This window comes from Sciurus vulgaris, assembly GCF_902686455.1.
Source record: "Sciurus vulgaris genome assembly, chromosome: 10".
In the NCBI taxonomy this organism is placed as follows: Eukaryota; Metazoa; Chordata; class Mammalia; order Rodentia; family Sciuridae; genus Sciurus; species Sciurus vulgaris.
The window spans coordinates 128145713-128160789 of NC_136470.1; the positions used below are offsets into that span (position 1 = coordinate 128145713).

The following is a 15077-nucleotide window of genomic DNA, read 5'->3' on the forward strand; positions in this document are numbered from 1 at the left end:
TATGCAAACCTATATTTGCATCCATTTCATTTACTTTATGTTATAGCATAACAGGTGCCCCTTCTCTTGTTGAGAATGAATTCTTACATATAAGCTTGAGCTACTCAAGGAGTAGCTCCTTCAGTTATGCTTTCTTTCTCCAGTTTTATCAGCTTTACCTTCTCCCCTAGGGGTTCTGATGTCCACTGTCCTAAAAGGCATACCTGCCATACCTGCATACCTCATCTCTCTTACCTCACCCACCTCCAGCTACACTGTCTCCATTTCTCTGCTCTTCTTTGAAGGAAAACTTCTCAAAGAAAAATTACTGAATAGATGTAGGGGTGTGTGTGTGTGAGAGGGAGAGAGAGAGGGAGAGAGAGAGAATACTAGCTGTGTTCACTGAGAAGTCCTAGAAGCAATTTCGTCATTCCATTAGCAATGAGCATATGTAGTACCTACATCTTGGTTTCTAAATACCATTCTCTGTTCTCATCAGTAGATCTTTCTATGATGAAGAAAATGTTTTATGTCTTCATTGTCCAATATAATAGCCACTAGCTATGTACGAATTTTGAAAACTTAAATTATGGTGAATGTGACTAGAGAACTGCATTTAAAAATTTTGTTTAATTTTAATTCATTTAAATAGCCATATGTGGTTAATGACTGTATATTAGATGGTATGACTCCAATAAAAAGAATCTGTACTTACTTTTAGCAGTGGCTAATTTCAGGACTAGAGTAGGGAATATATAAGATAAGGCTGGAATATCTTGTGAAGTGAGAGAGTAAGGAAGTACTCAAATTTAAAAGTTGATCTCAAAGAAGTAGGGAACAGAATAGTGGTTACCAGGGTATGGGGAGGGAGTGATGGAAAGAAGATGGTCAGTGGGTGAGACCAGAATATGGTCAGCAGGTATAGTGGGTTAGGAGGAATAATTTCTATTCTGTAGTATAGTAGGATAACTATGATTGACAGCAGTTAATTGAATGTTTAAGCATAGCTATTAGAGAAGATTTTGAATGTTACTAACACAAAGAAATGATGAGAATCTGACTTGATAGGGATGCCATTTACCCTGATATGATCATTACACATTGTAGACATATATTGAAATGGTACACTGTACCCATACATATATATATATGTGTGTGTGTGTGTGTGTGTGTGTGTTAATTACTGTGTATCAATTAAAATACATTTTGAAAAGTAATTGGATACAGGGACAAGTCATCTGTGGGTATTAATTAAGTAATTATAAGTCTAGTGACAAACAGCATATTTATATGGTCTCAAAGAATCTCCCTGTAAGGTACCTAATAGCTACCACCTGAACCAAGTGATCAAAGGTAATATTACCAATAACTAGATATTCAGCACCTGCTGAAATGATTGAGAGGACACCAGTATACACAGTTCTAACATAATCCTGAGCAAACATTAGACAAACTCAGATTAGAAAACAGGCTACAAAATAACTAGCCAAAACCATAACTAAGGAACTGTCTCAGGATGGAAGAGACTAAGAAGACATGACAACTAAGTAGAATGTGGGATCCCATATTGCCTCCTGGATCAGAGAAGACCTTTGGTAGAATTTAAGTAAAGTCTGTAGATTAGTAATAATATTTTTAGTCAGCAATATATTAATGTTAGTTTCCTGATTTCAGTAACTCCACTATAGTTACACAAAAGGTTAATGTTGGACATTAGGTCTATAGAAACTATTACTTTTACAACTTTTCTGAAAGTTTGAAATTGTTTCCAAACAAAATGTTTAAAAATTGTCTATACCTTTGTGCATTCCATCCAGGTTTGTCTTCTGAGTTCCAAACTTAATATGGTCCACTTGATGTTTCACAACATTGCAAACTTAACTCATTTAAAACTGAATTTTTGATTCTCCTGTCTATACATCTCCTTCCCACAATCTTAGCAAATGTTTGATTTCACTCAGTGTGTTTTCAAGTTAAACTGTCATCTCTAGACCATCAATTTTATATTTTATCTGTGTCTCCATAGAATATATGAAATATAGTTAAAATAATTTTTAAAATGTCATTTTCTGCCAATTCTGTTTGTCATTTCTGGTTCTGTTTCGATTTTTTTTTTTTTAATTTTAGGTCATATTTTCTTGGTTTTTTTGGTATTCCAGGTTGTTTTCTCTTGAACACCAGACATTATGAAATTGCTGTATATTTTTGTATTCCCATAAATATTAGGTATCAGTTAAGTTACTTGGAAACAGTTTGATCCATTTATGATTTGCTTTCAAGCTTTTTTAGACAGATAAGAGCAGCCTGTATGCTAGGGCTTATATTTTTCCCAACCCTGAGGCAGCTCACTTGAGTTACCATGTTTTCTACTGTAGGTGCTGCAACCTCTAGCTAGCCATATGTGGGCTGAGGAATTATTCCCTTTACTCTTTTCAAATGATTCTTTCCCTCTCTTCCTGTAGTTTCCTCACATAAATATGATTATCAACACTCAGCAGAAGACTCAGGGAGAATTTTTGTAGCTTTCTGGAGGTTTTTCTTCCTCTGTACTTCAGTACTCTGCCCTGGAACTCTAGCCACTTTGACCTCCCCAGCTTTTGTCTATTTTTTTGGTTGTTACCATTGGAGGGTAAATCTAGTCCCTGTTACTCCATCTTGGTTGGATGTAGAAGTTAACCTTTGTCTTTCAGTTTTAAAAACATCCAATGAAAAGATTTAGATTAATCGGTATTATAAACAAGTTTGGACTAGCACAGTAATACAAAACTTTATATGTCAATATAAACAACAAAAAATGATAATTCGGGATACTGAGGTCATTTTCAACATTTGGTTTCTGCCTGTCCATGTTTATGATGTATTTAATTTATAGATTAGAACAACAGTGACATCCTAGGTAACTACGAAAATAATACTTTAGGATATAAGTAGCAAATAAAATAACCTGTATTTACTAATATTACTTAAGTTTGGCAGGAAACCCAATTTTTACCTTGTCTTCCTTTTGAAAATTAAGAATACTTGTGATTTTTTTTTTTTTTTAGACTTATGCTTTTCTTTATGGGCATCCATTGGTTTGGTTTGTGTATGTTTGTAAACTCCACTGCATTTTTCTCATTTTTATACCTTATCAAGATTATAGCAAATTACATTTTTATAATTGAGATTTTTCTCATAATTAGTGTAATATGAGATAAATTTGGTAGTGCAGGGAGAATAATAATGATATTATCAGGCACAGTGGTGATGTAGAAGGACTCTAGACTAAGGTAAGAGTGAGTGAAGAAAGTATAAGTTGAGTCTTGGCTAGTTTCTTATAACTTGTAGTACTTCTTTGAGTCTTACTTTCTTCTTTAAAATGACATAATACTTTTCTCAAAGGTAGTTGCGAGAATTAAGTGCATTTTGTGAAAGTGCATAGTAAACTACAAATGCTATATAATAATCAGGTGACATTTTGAAGCTTAGCCTTAGAAGTATAAATTTCAGGTAGTAAGTACAGTGGGAAAATTTGTACCCAAACCTAACATTAATAACTAGAATTATTATCTTGGCCTGTGTTTTCTTTAGTTTCAGAAATTTTTCAATTTGAGTTTTGATGCCCAGTTTAATAGAAATGAGTCACATTATCCTTCCTCTCTTTACTTGACCGTACACCATTTGCTCTTCACCCACATGTGTGATCCATGGGTTATGGAGAGAAATAAGGATATTGATGAATAACTTTAGACAAAGAATACTTTTCAACAACACTTGTGAGTTTCTGTTAGGCCTTAGGAAGTGAAGACTCATAAACATTAAACTAATTAACTCATTAATAATTAGTGAGAAAACTTGAGGAACAAATCATTAAATCAGATTCTGTGTTCTCTGTAAATACCAATGATTGTAATTCATGAAGTGGATTAGATTACCTGGGTTTTCATAGTCTAAAACATTCTCTACAGAATGGTGCAGAAACTGTTACTGAGAATCAGAAAAAAAGGCTACAGAATTATGTGAGGCTTATCCTGTATTTATGAATCAGATTTTAAGTGGAAACCACAATTGTTTCCTTGTATGTCATTCATGCTTTAGCAGAGGATATGATGCCATAGAACTGGCTTGTTTTGTAGCTTCTCATTTAAGGTTGCACTGCTTTCTTTTCTTTTCTGGAAGCCACAGCAGTTTTTGATGTATTATCAAACCACAAAATGTACCTTCTTGGTTATGTAGTAGGAGGAAATGTGTTAATATTGTTTGATAGTACTGATTGTGGCATTCCATTTAGCCTTTTTTTGAAAATACAGCATAAATAAATGTATGCATACATATATTGGGGGTAGCTAGTATCTAGGCAGGCATGTGGAAAACAGTTTTGAACTCTTTGAATATATTAGGTTCTGTTTAAAATAGTATTTTAGATCTGGGAATGTTGCTCAGTGGTTGAGCTCTTGCCTGGCATACACAAAGCCTCATGCAATCCCAGCAGCACACATACAAAAAAAGATAATGTGTTATATTGTTTAACTTGACTCTAATAGGTTTAATCTCTTTCATTCCATTTTAGCATCAAGGCGTGCCATGGGTTGCCTCTCATAAATGGACAAAGCTGTGATCCTTATGCAACAGTTTCTCTAGTGGGGCCTTCTAGGTAATGTGCATTGAATGGTTAGTGGGTTTTTAAGTTTAAAGTTGGCTTTAAGAATTGGAAAATTAATGTTCTTAGAGCAAATGCTAAGTAACTATGACACAAAATAATCCTTTGAAAGAAGAATCTTTGGTGAGTTCATTACACACATGTAAGCAATCAGGTTTCTGTTTTTACAGAAAGATATTGAGTGCCATTTTAAATCTTCCATATGCTTAGTCTATAAGGAAAACCTCAGTCTCATACTATTAAAATGTGCTTTAAAACGTAAACTTGGCCTTCTTCACTCATCAGTATTCCTTCTTTCAAATGACCTAAATTTTACACAGGTAAAATTCTGTCTTAATAAATACCAATCCCACTTGCCTACCATCCACAAAGCCCTAGGTTTGATCCCCAGCACTACAGAAACAAAACAAAAAATGCCAACTCAGAATAATGAGGCAGTTTCCATATTGTTATCTGGAAAGCATCTTGGGATTGCCTTTCCTACTCATGAGATCTGTGTTCTTCAAAGAGAATTCGAAGCTGTAGACAAACTACTGAAGTACTAGAGCATGATGAAGTGTAGGTACCATATCATTGGTTTAACTGATTTGTGATAATTTATGAGAAAAAACTATAGTAGTTTGTGAAGTTTTGTGTTGTATTGCTTCTTCTGGTTCATCTAAGGAACTGACTAGTCTGAAATTTTTCTACAACTTGAGGATTTAGAATCAGGAAATAAAAAGCACAAGATTTCCTCTACACACACACACCCCTTGTCTCCATTCCCGAGAGCTCTAGTTATTCTGATTAAAAAGAAAAAACCTGCTAATAAGTCACTTTGAAAACTGTATTCACATATGTATATAAAGTACCTAATACCATACTGTGCCTGAACCATGGGTGCTTAGAAATGGCATGCTACTATTAGTTTGTTGGTTTTAAAAGCAAATAATCATATAACATTTAGTGCTATCAGAGTGGTTTATTTTTGCACGTTAAAAATGTTCAACTTTGTGGAGCTGGTTTTTTTTTTTTTTTTTTTTTTTTTTTTTGGCTTAATGATCTGTACCTGACATACAAATTGTTTAGTGTAATTGTTTAGTAACATATAATTAGAAACTGTTTAGCATATGAATTTGTTTTTAAAAAAGTCGCTGTTGGTTTTGCTATTGTACCATACAGTGTAAGATTTTCACATTGGGGGAGGCTGGGTACAGCTACAGGACTTGGCTGTACATTTCTTTATAACCTCTGAATACTTATTTCAAAGTAAAAAAAGAAATGTTTCAGTCACTGTTACAGCTGAAGCTCAAGAAATCAAGTGAGTTAAGAATGCTTTTCATGGTCCTCGGGTGTTTTTCAACGTAGGCAAAGGCACTTAAATCTTGTAACCTGCCTTCTCACTATTCTGATTGGCTTATGTAATAGAATGTGTTTTAAAACCTCTGAAGAGAGCTTGGTAGTCAGTCTGGTATAGGCATAGAGAGACTAATACACTCTTGGCATATATGGAATTTTTTGTTTGTTTGTGGGGATACTTGGTGCCCTGCCCCCCCAAGTATATTTAAAACTGCAGTCTTCCCTGAGTCATCTTAACATTTAAACAGAGGCCAGTCTCCCTGGTTGGAAATAGCATGTTTTATAATTGTGTACTATTAAGTTCTACAAGGTAAAACTCTACCACATTGGAACAGGAATGACCAAAAGAAGACAAAAGTAAAGAAGAAAACAAGCAATCCGCAGTTTAATGAAATCTTTTATTTTGAGGTAATTTCTTGTTTTATATAAATGTTAACAGTGAATATTTAAGATTGAGTTCTAGTTGATTTCTTTTCTTAAACTACAGCCATTGTAATTATTTTATCAACTAATGCAACCAAGCATTTCTATCCAGAAAGCAGTAGAACCATGTACTGCACGTAAAAGAGAGAACAGTGAGCTCTGACGGGTCTGGTAGTAGGGAAGGTAGGGCCGTCCCCCTCCCACTCCAGCCATCCTCACCGTCACACCTTCCTCTACGCCCTCCCCATCTGACACATAATGGCCACAAGACTCTTCTACAGCATGCTGTTTGAAAACCACCAGTGAAATAAGTATGGTTATCATTTAGCAGATCTGAGATCTAGTCCCAGTTGATTTTGAATGAGTCACTCAATGTGAGACTCAAGTTAAAAAGCTTTTTGAAAGGGTAATATCATAAGGGAAGATATTAGCAGCCCTACCTAACTCAGGAGTGTTACATGCCCAGAGCATGTAAGAACCCTTTGAGAGTATAGAATACTTTGTGTCTAAAACCTTATTATTGGGACTGGGAGTATTGCTCAGTGATAGAGCACTTACCCAGCATGAGCAAATCCCTGGGTTTGATCTCCAGTACACAGAAGGGAAGGGTGTTATTAAGTTCTTTTTAATCTAATTTCCGCATAGACACATGCTTGTTTATTTTCATGGAGATCTTCAGCTGCCTCAAAATTGTCCCAAACACGGTGCTTTGGAGTTCTTTACTTGAGAGCATCCAGTAAAGAAATCCTTTTTTATATTACTTAAAGACTACAGGAAAAAATATATCAAACTCTGAAAGATTGTGTAATAGTAGAACATGTTGCAGTTGATATTAATTTGTGACAAAGGTTTGCTAAAAGGAGTTGAACTTTGTGCTTTTTCTTCTTTTTTGTATTTTTTTATTCTCCTTCGGAGTGGAAAGAGAGTGCTATGGTATCTCTAGTCATTCCTGATTATTGTACTGTAATAAAAGAGCACAGGCCAAAAAAAAAAAAAAAAAAAAATGAAATAGAAGACTGGGGGTAGAAGGAAGGGAGAAGATGTACCAGTGTGACTTTCCCACTTCCTAAGGACTTGTTACAGTCATTATACATTTATTAATGGTTCTGCATTTGTAGTCTGCATTTATTAATGGTTGTTACATATAAACTGGAGAAAACTGAAAGGGCCAAAAAGGGGCTACTGACTGAAGGCCCTCACCCTCCCCATAAGTCCACATACCTTGAGCCACAGATGGGATGGAATCTACTAGCATTATAGAGCCTTGCAGCAAGCAGAGGGCTTTTTGAAAGTCAAGACCTGACCTGTTTGGTGTACCAGAGGACCTGTTAGGCCTTGAAACATTTATCCAGTGGCCCTTTTGGAGTTGGTTATAAAGATGGAAAAAGTTCAGTCTCTGTCCTCTGGCTAGAGTAGAAGACAGTACACATATACATGCATCTACACAGCAGGCAAATGCAGTAGACACTGTTTACCTGTGGTGGTCAGGAGAGGCTTGAGAGGGCAGGAAAGACTAAATTTTCTTAATGAGGAAAAAGAGCATTTTGAGCACAGAGACAGACAGCTAGAAAGTTATGTCCAAAGAATAGCAAGTAATGATTAAACTGGGTTTGTTTAAGAAAATAATGGCAACCGAGATTAGAATGGTAGAACAGGACCAGCTAATGAAACCCTCCTGTTTCTTGGGTAGGGTGCTTTTATTTTAGCTGTTGAGTATTTTTGAGTCTGAAAATGGTAAGCAGTGTTTTAAAAAGAATTAACCATGATCTGTGAACCAGGTGACTGAGGTGTTTAAAAAAAAAAAAACAAAACAACTAGGGAAGGGTCTGGTTCTAGAGAATAGTGTAAGAGGCAGATAAGAAAGATACTGCAAAGGGCAAGCTGACAGATTGGTTATAGAGGAAAAAGGAAAGAAAAGAGTGAAAGTTGCCCCATGGTTTCAAGTCTGGAAAAATAGGAAGAAGAAAATAGGTGACTTAGTTTGAGACAAAGAAATCTGACATGTAAAATGCTCCAGTGCTCCAGTTCATGACTGAAACATAAGATAAGTGATGGTTGTAGATCAAGATAAATATTTGTTTACAAGGAATCAAAAAAGTTCTGGGAGTAGAGGTGTACAATAAAGGAGAAAAAGTGAAGAGGCTTGGTTCAGCTGCTTATTCAGTATTCAGCTTTGAGCATGTCATTTAATTTTTGTACTTTTGCTTCCTCATTTTCAAGATGAGGATAATAAATCTAGCCCTGCCTGCCTCAGAGCAACGTTCTGATGAATAAAGGAGATAATGCATGTGAAAGCATTTTATAAACTGTAAGCACCATGTAGCATCAGGTTGTTTTTAGGGCAAAGTAAAAGCTAAAACCGTGGAAAGTACCCATGTCCATAGGATCAGAGGGAAAAAACAGCAGAGAAGGTTGCTAGAATAGTGCCCAGGTAACTCAAAGCCAAGGGTGTTCTGGGAGAGGAGCTGTGGTTGTATGCTCACTCGTCAAAGAGAGAGAGGTCAAGGACAGTGATAATAAGAACTGGTCATCAGAATTGGTGGTGCAGAGAAAGATTGTAGGAGGGTGATCTGTGAGGAGGCCAGATAGGAGTTGTGAGTGGGTGCTGAGGAAGCACAGGCTGAAGGATGAATTATAGTTTTCAGATACTTATCTGAGAAAAGAAAGAAAGACCTTAATTTAAGTGGAGAATTTTTCTCCAATATGAGTGAGATGAACAAACTAGTAAAGAAAGTTGCAATTAAAGCAGATTGAATGCTTACTGCATGCTTATTACATACTATATGTGGGTGGAATAATCTTAGAAAAGAGGAGAGTCATCTCATCCCCTTGTTGAGAAGAGGATGAGAAAACTCACCAAGTGAAGACACCTGTGTGGCAGTTTACCTGTTCAGGTGGATGGTAGTTGAGGCAGTTCCTGCCACTGACTTTGATGTTTTTACCAAAAAGGGAGAAAGAAATGTGAGTAAAATTGGTATCTTGAAAAATGTGAGAATGTCTTTAAATAGTTTTAAGCAAGTACAGCTTCATTGAATTAAGACTTTTTTTTACTCTTCAAGCCACTAGGCGACAACCCATGAGCCAGAGCTTAATGTTCCTATGTATTGAGTTGATAGGAACAGCATGGAGGCAAGGATTTTTATTTTCCCCCACTACCTATTGTTACCTTCCTGCTACTTCCATAGCTTACTTTCCATACTTTTAGGTAAAATATTACCTCATTGTTTTCTTCTGTTTGTATCTGTATTTGAATATTTTGGGAATGATCATTTTTAAGTTCATTTAGGAAAAAAATACTTAATTTTTTTTTTTTTTTTTTACTAAACTGTTTTTGTTTACAGGTAACCAGATCCAGTAGTTATACGAAAAAGTCCCAATTCCAGGTAGAAGAGGAGGACATTGAAAAGCTAGAAATTAGGTATGTACCTTGGGGTTTTACATAATTGTTTTGTTTATGTGTGTGCCAAAAGAAAATCCTAAATTTAACTGAAAAGGGAGAACCAACATTACTAGAATTCACCACAGCAAGTTGATTGATGAAACTTAGAGGATGATGCATCTAACTTAAATCATCTTTTCAAAACCTGATTTATTTGCAAACTATCTTGATTTTTGTAAACATAGACTACCTAATTTTCACCTGTTTTATTTTAAATTTTTTCCTTAATTTAATTGTTCCTTAAATATCTGGATCATAGCATAATGGATGGAAAAGCAATTACATCTACACCAATTTAGAAATAATTTTTTTATTCTTCTTAACATATCTGCTGACTATCAGAAATTTCAGTGAGGTAAGAAGATAATTCAACAGGTGCATGCGTTTGCAGTTTGTGATATTTCCTAGGTCTTAAATATCTATGCTGTTTTGGAAAGAGAAGTTTGGCAAATGCATGTGTAGGTGTGGTGTTAACAGTGTGTTTATCTAAAGGGCATATTAATCATGAGTTTGAAGTGATCAGGTAATATATTTTTCTAAATCATCAATCTTTACATATTGGTTATAATTGAAAAAGAAACTGTAGTCTTCTATTGGTTTCTTTTCCTGAATTAAATGAAGTAACTTTGTTATCCTTATTGCTACAGGTTAAAATAAAGTGTAGATTTTCAAACTAAGAATCTTATGTGACTTCTTTTAGACTATTTAGAATTGACACTTTTTGTGTTTTTAAATAAGAACTGCTATACTATTTTGCTTTCTAGTCTGGATAGTGAGGTATATGGCAATGCTAACATCTCTTACTTGTAAGCATGTAAAATTAATGCTATAATACAGATCAGAGTTATTTGAAACTATTTGATGGTGTGCATTTACTTAAACATTACTTGGCAAACATAAAGCCAGTTTTCAATTTCAGGATCGACTTGTGGAATAATGGAAACCTGGTCCAGGATGTTTTCCTGGGTGAGATTAAGGTTCCTGTGAATGTGTTAAGAAACGATACCTCTTATCAAGCCTGGTAAGAAAGACAGATGCTCTAGTGAACTCTGTAACTTAATCCTCTATAAGGTATATATTACAAACAAAAATGCTCACTATAAACATTTTAAATTTGCTGTGGAATAAGCAAAAAGTCATTGACATTAATTGATTTGATTATGAATTCTTGATCGTAGAAATGTAAGTACATCAGTGGTTTTATGATTTGACCTGTGCTTCTTAGATAAAATAACTGAATTTTCCAGAATTACTTCTCTGTTCAATAATGAAATTTTAGAAACTCTGAGAAAGTAGAGAACATAAAACATGACAAGTTGCCTATCTGAGAAGATACTTGCTCACAAGTGAACATCTGCAGCTCAAAAGCTTTATCATCAGTTATTGGAACCGTGGATATTTGAAAGCAAAGGGCTTATTTGGGAGTGTCAGTTGTTCGTGAAAACTAACCAGTGATTTTCCCTCACCACACTATGTTGAAATGCACTGTACCTGATGTTATTTCCTAAATTTCTAGGGTCTTGATGTTGTTGAGCTGATTTAAGTAATACACTTTGCTGGAGTTCTAGGGGCTCAATAATGGCTACAGTATTATTTTACAATTTTGTGACTTATGTGACATTAAATTGATGCTGATTTCCTTTGGCCAAATCAGTATGAAACTATGGTTTTCTCTGTCTCCAGCACTTGAAAAAACATGTGTGTCTTGTCCCTTCCAGTAGGCTGCCAACATCCCTCAGGCTAGACTTGAATTTCAGCTGAATGTAAATGAACATGCCTTTTCTCATTTGCCTTTTAGAGACTACTTTTTTAAAAATGGTGTACTTTTATTCATTTGCAGAGTACACTATTTTAATTCAATACATGATACAATGTATAATGATCAAATTGGAGAGAAATTAGTGTTTCTCGTTAAATATCATTTCTCTGTATTAGAAAACTTGAAACTCTTCACTAATTGTGGCGAAATTTATAATTGTTATAGATAGTAGCTACCCTATTGTGCTTTTTCACATTAAAACTATTCCCCCAACAACTTCATTTTTGTACCCATTATCTACTTTCTCTCTAAACTCCTCCTCCTTCCTGTCCTCTTGTGACATGTGTTCCATTTCTACTGGCGTGTGGTCAACTATTTAACTTCCATAAATGAGGGAGAATGTACAGCATTGGCTTTTTTCATGCCCGTGTTGCATGAACAACAGAATTTCATTCTTTTTCTGATAGAATGTCCATCAATGGATGAATGGATTTTTAAAACGTGGCATATATACCATGGAATATTATTTAACCACTTTATAAGAGCCACTTTTTAGAACTAAGTTTCTTCTGTCTGAAAGAGGTTGACACTGAATGTTTAGATGTTTCTCTTGGTCATGCCTTCCCTGACTAGACTCTGTTGTCTTCTAACACTTGCAGATTGATTTTTAGACTTAAACTTTTTAATTTTTACCTCTACCTAATGAAGATATAAGATTATTGGTCTTAATGGCATTTTATATGATTTCTAAAATGCATCCACAGAGGAAAAATAATTTAACTTAGTCACAGTGAAAAATTGATGAACATTTGGGATTCTTCACCCTCCCTTCGCATTATATCTTTTTCTGCCTTCCATAAAATAGCATACATTTTTAAATGAAAATTTCTGAGTTACATACAATTTTGTTTATGCTAATGTCGATGTAAGGAAATACAAAAATGTGAATGTTGTTTCCTTTTAGGTCAGAAACAAAACTCTTGAATTGTAGAACTGTAGCATCCCCTTGTGGGGTTGATGCTAACTGCATGAAAACTCTAGAAAAGCTTTGTTTACCTTCAGGATTTCAGGCATGCTCTTTGTAATTTCCATATTAGCAAAGGGCTAGAATAACTGTCAGTAGTATACTTCTGTTGTTTAAAAAGTCTCAGTTCACTTTCTTTTTTCAAGTAATTTCTATTAGTATTTGTCTATTTCAGGTTCTCCTAAAATTGATTTTTAATCATTCTAATTTGATTTTATTCTCAAATTTTAACATGATGCCTCAGTCACCCTTCCCTTTCTTGGCTGTTCAGTTCCTTAGTAGTATTGTGTTCTTAATGCTGATATTTTGATCAGATGTTAGGATTATCCTAGTAGTTTTACTATATTGTTGGTTAGGTTAGTTTTTACTTTTCCCTAGGTGGATAATAGAATTGTTTTATTTTTATTTTTTTAATAGGTAATATACTCACTTGGTTCCCAGGTCAAGTAAAAATCTGTCCTTCTCCTTCCCCTCAGCTACTCAGTTTCCCACTTCTGAGGTGACCATTGTTCCAAAGTTTCTGAAAATGTTTTGTTTATATACAAACAAATACATATTTTTCCCTTTCTTTACACACGTAAGTACACACTGTATAAAGCAAGTCACCTTGCTTTTTTTACTTAACCATATAACATCAATATAACAATAGAACATCAGTAAGTCTTTTGTTGACTATTGATGGTGGTTAAGAGTATAGACTCTGGAACCAAATTGCCTTGGTTCAGTTCCACTTCTGCTGTTAACTACTTTTATAACCTTGAACTCAATCTGTTTGCCTTTAATTTCTTTATAAAATGGGTTGATACTTTCTAAAGTTGTTAGGAGGATGAAATGAGTTAACATAAAGTAAGTGGCAAGGACTTTGTTGATGGGTATAAATCATGCTCTCATAGTTATATATTACTGCTTTACTATCATCACCAGTATTCCAAATCAACACATATAGAATTTCTGCTTTTTTTTTACATAATATCCCATTGTTTGGAATGTTATAAATAAAGACAACCTTAGGAATAATCTAGTTCAATTCATTTCATTAGTTATCTCAGTATAAGAGAATTTAATATTTGCATAATTTTTGTGTATAAATTGATATAGTAATTACCCCTAGGTGATCCAAAATATAAGTGGACATTTAAAAAATAGAGGTAAATATCTTTTCATGTTGTAATTTTTGTTTTGAAAATAACGTTCAAATAGTAGATAAAATAAATGATTGGGTTTTTACAAAATAAGCACTTTATACATAATTTAAAGCTAGATTAATGTTTCACTTTAAATTATTTGTCTGGTTTGCCAATTTTGGAACATTTTGTCCTCACTTTTTTTGTCTTGCCTTGTTTTTTGACATATCTTTTTACTACTTGAATTTGGAAGATGCAAAATATCTTCTATCCTTAGTAAAGATCCCCTGATGGTGACTATTATGGAATCAGAAATAACACTCAAATATTAATAGAGCTACCTCTGAACAGTTATTTTCCAGCTTATGGATTATGTACAAATAATTGTAATTTTGGTTTGCTTTCTCAGTTTTAACTTTATGGTTACAATTTTTCAAATGCTGATTTTTTTTTTTGTATTAAGGAACTATCAAACCTGTTAACTTTTGAGAGCATGGAATTGCTTTTATGCCTCTGTAATTGTGATTGGAAAAGATAGCAATGGCATGCTACCTTCAGTTAATAATTTTTCTTTATTTACTCTTTCTCATTCTTTGAAACCAAAATATTTCATTCAGAATCTAAAGAAAATATACTTCAGGGTTTTTTGCTTTTTTTTCCCCTTGTTTGTTCTTTCCTAGATCTAAGGCCTATTAGATATCTCCCGTTTAACAAATCTTGAAGCGTTTTTCTTTAGCTCTAATTAATACATGATTGCATGATTCATAAGGATCCTTCAGGCAATTTACTAAATTGAGCCTTTATAATATTTTCAAATAATAATCACATATAGTTATACAAATAACTATGTCATTCAAATATGAAAGTTATTCATACGTGTTAGTGGGAATAGTTATTATATGTGTAGCATTTACATAGTGTTAACTGTGTGCCTGGCACAATTCTAAGTGCTTTGCTTACTTTTTTGGGGCTATTATAAGGTTTAAGTGAGTAGGGTACTATTAATTAATACCCTTTATTTAACAGAAGAGGAGACTCAGAGATTAAGTGACTTGCCCAAAGTTACATAGCAGGGATTTGAACCAAACTGACTCCAATGTTCATGCTATTAACCAATGGACTATAATAAATTTATTCTTTGGCATATTTTTTAATACATTTAAAACTCAAAATGTTTTGTTTTTTTTTAAGCTATTAGCAAAGATTTGAATCACCCTTATAAAATATAACTTAAAATGTTTCAAGGGATGGGCAAAACAGTGATGTTTTGAAGGTTTTGTTTGGTTTTGTTTTGTTTTGTTTTTTCCAGGTAGACACAGAGGCATTTTTTTTATAGAGATTTCCTATCTGCC

General features: G+C 34.1%; 1 protein-coding gene across 6 annotated transcripts in view; it reads left to right on the top strand.

Annotated features, from left to right (window-relative positions):
* RASA2 (RAS p21 protein activator 2) overlaps positions 1 to 15077 on the top strand; it is a gene marked incomplete at its 3' end in the record, with an annotated part of 109828 nt that overhangs the window by 51692 nt on the left and 43059 nt on the right. For all 6 annotated transcript variants that reach the window (XM_079100375.1, XM_079100376.1, XM_079100377.1 and 3 more), the window contains exons 6-9: positions 4529 to 4612; positions 6292 to 6364; positions 9721 to 9797; positions 10738 to 10839. In XM_079100375.1, the coding sequence (XP_078956501.1) occupies positions 4529 to 4612; positions 6292 to 6364; positions 9721 to 9797; positions 10738 to 10839 (336 nt within the window). The remainder of the gene's footprint in view (positions 1 to 4528; positions 4613 to 6291; positions 6365 to 9720; positions 9798 to 10737; positions 10840 to 15077) is intronic.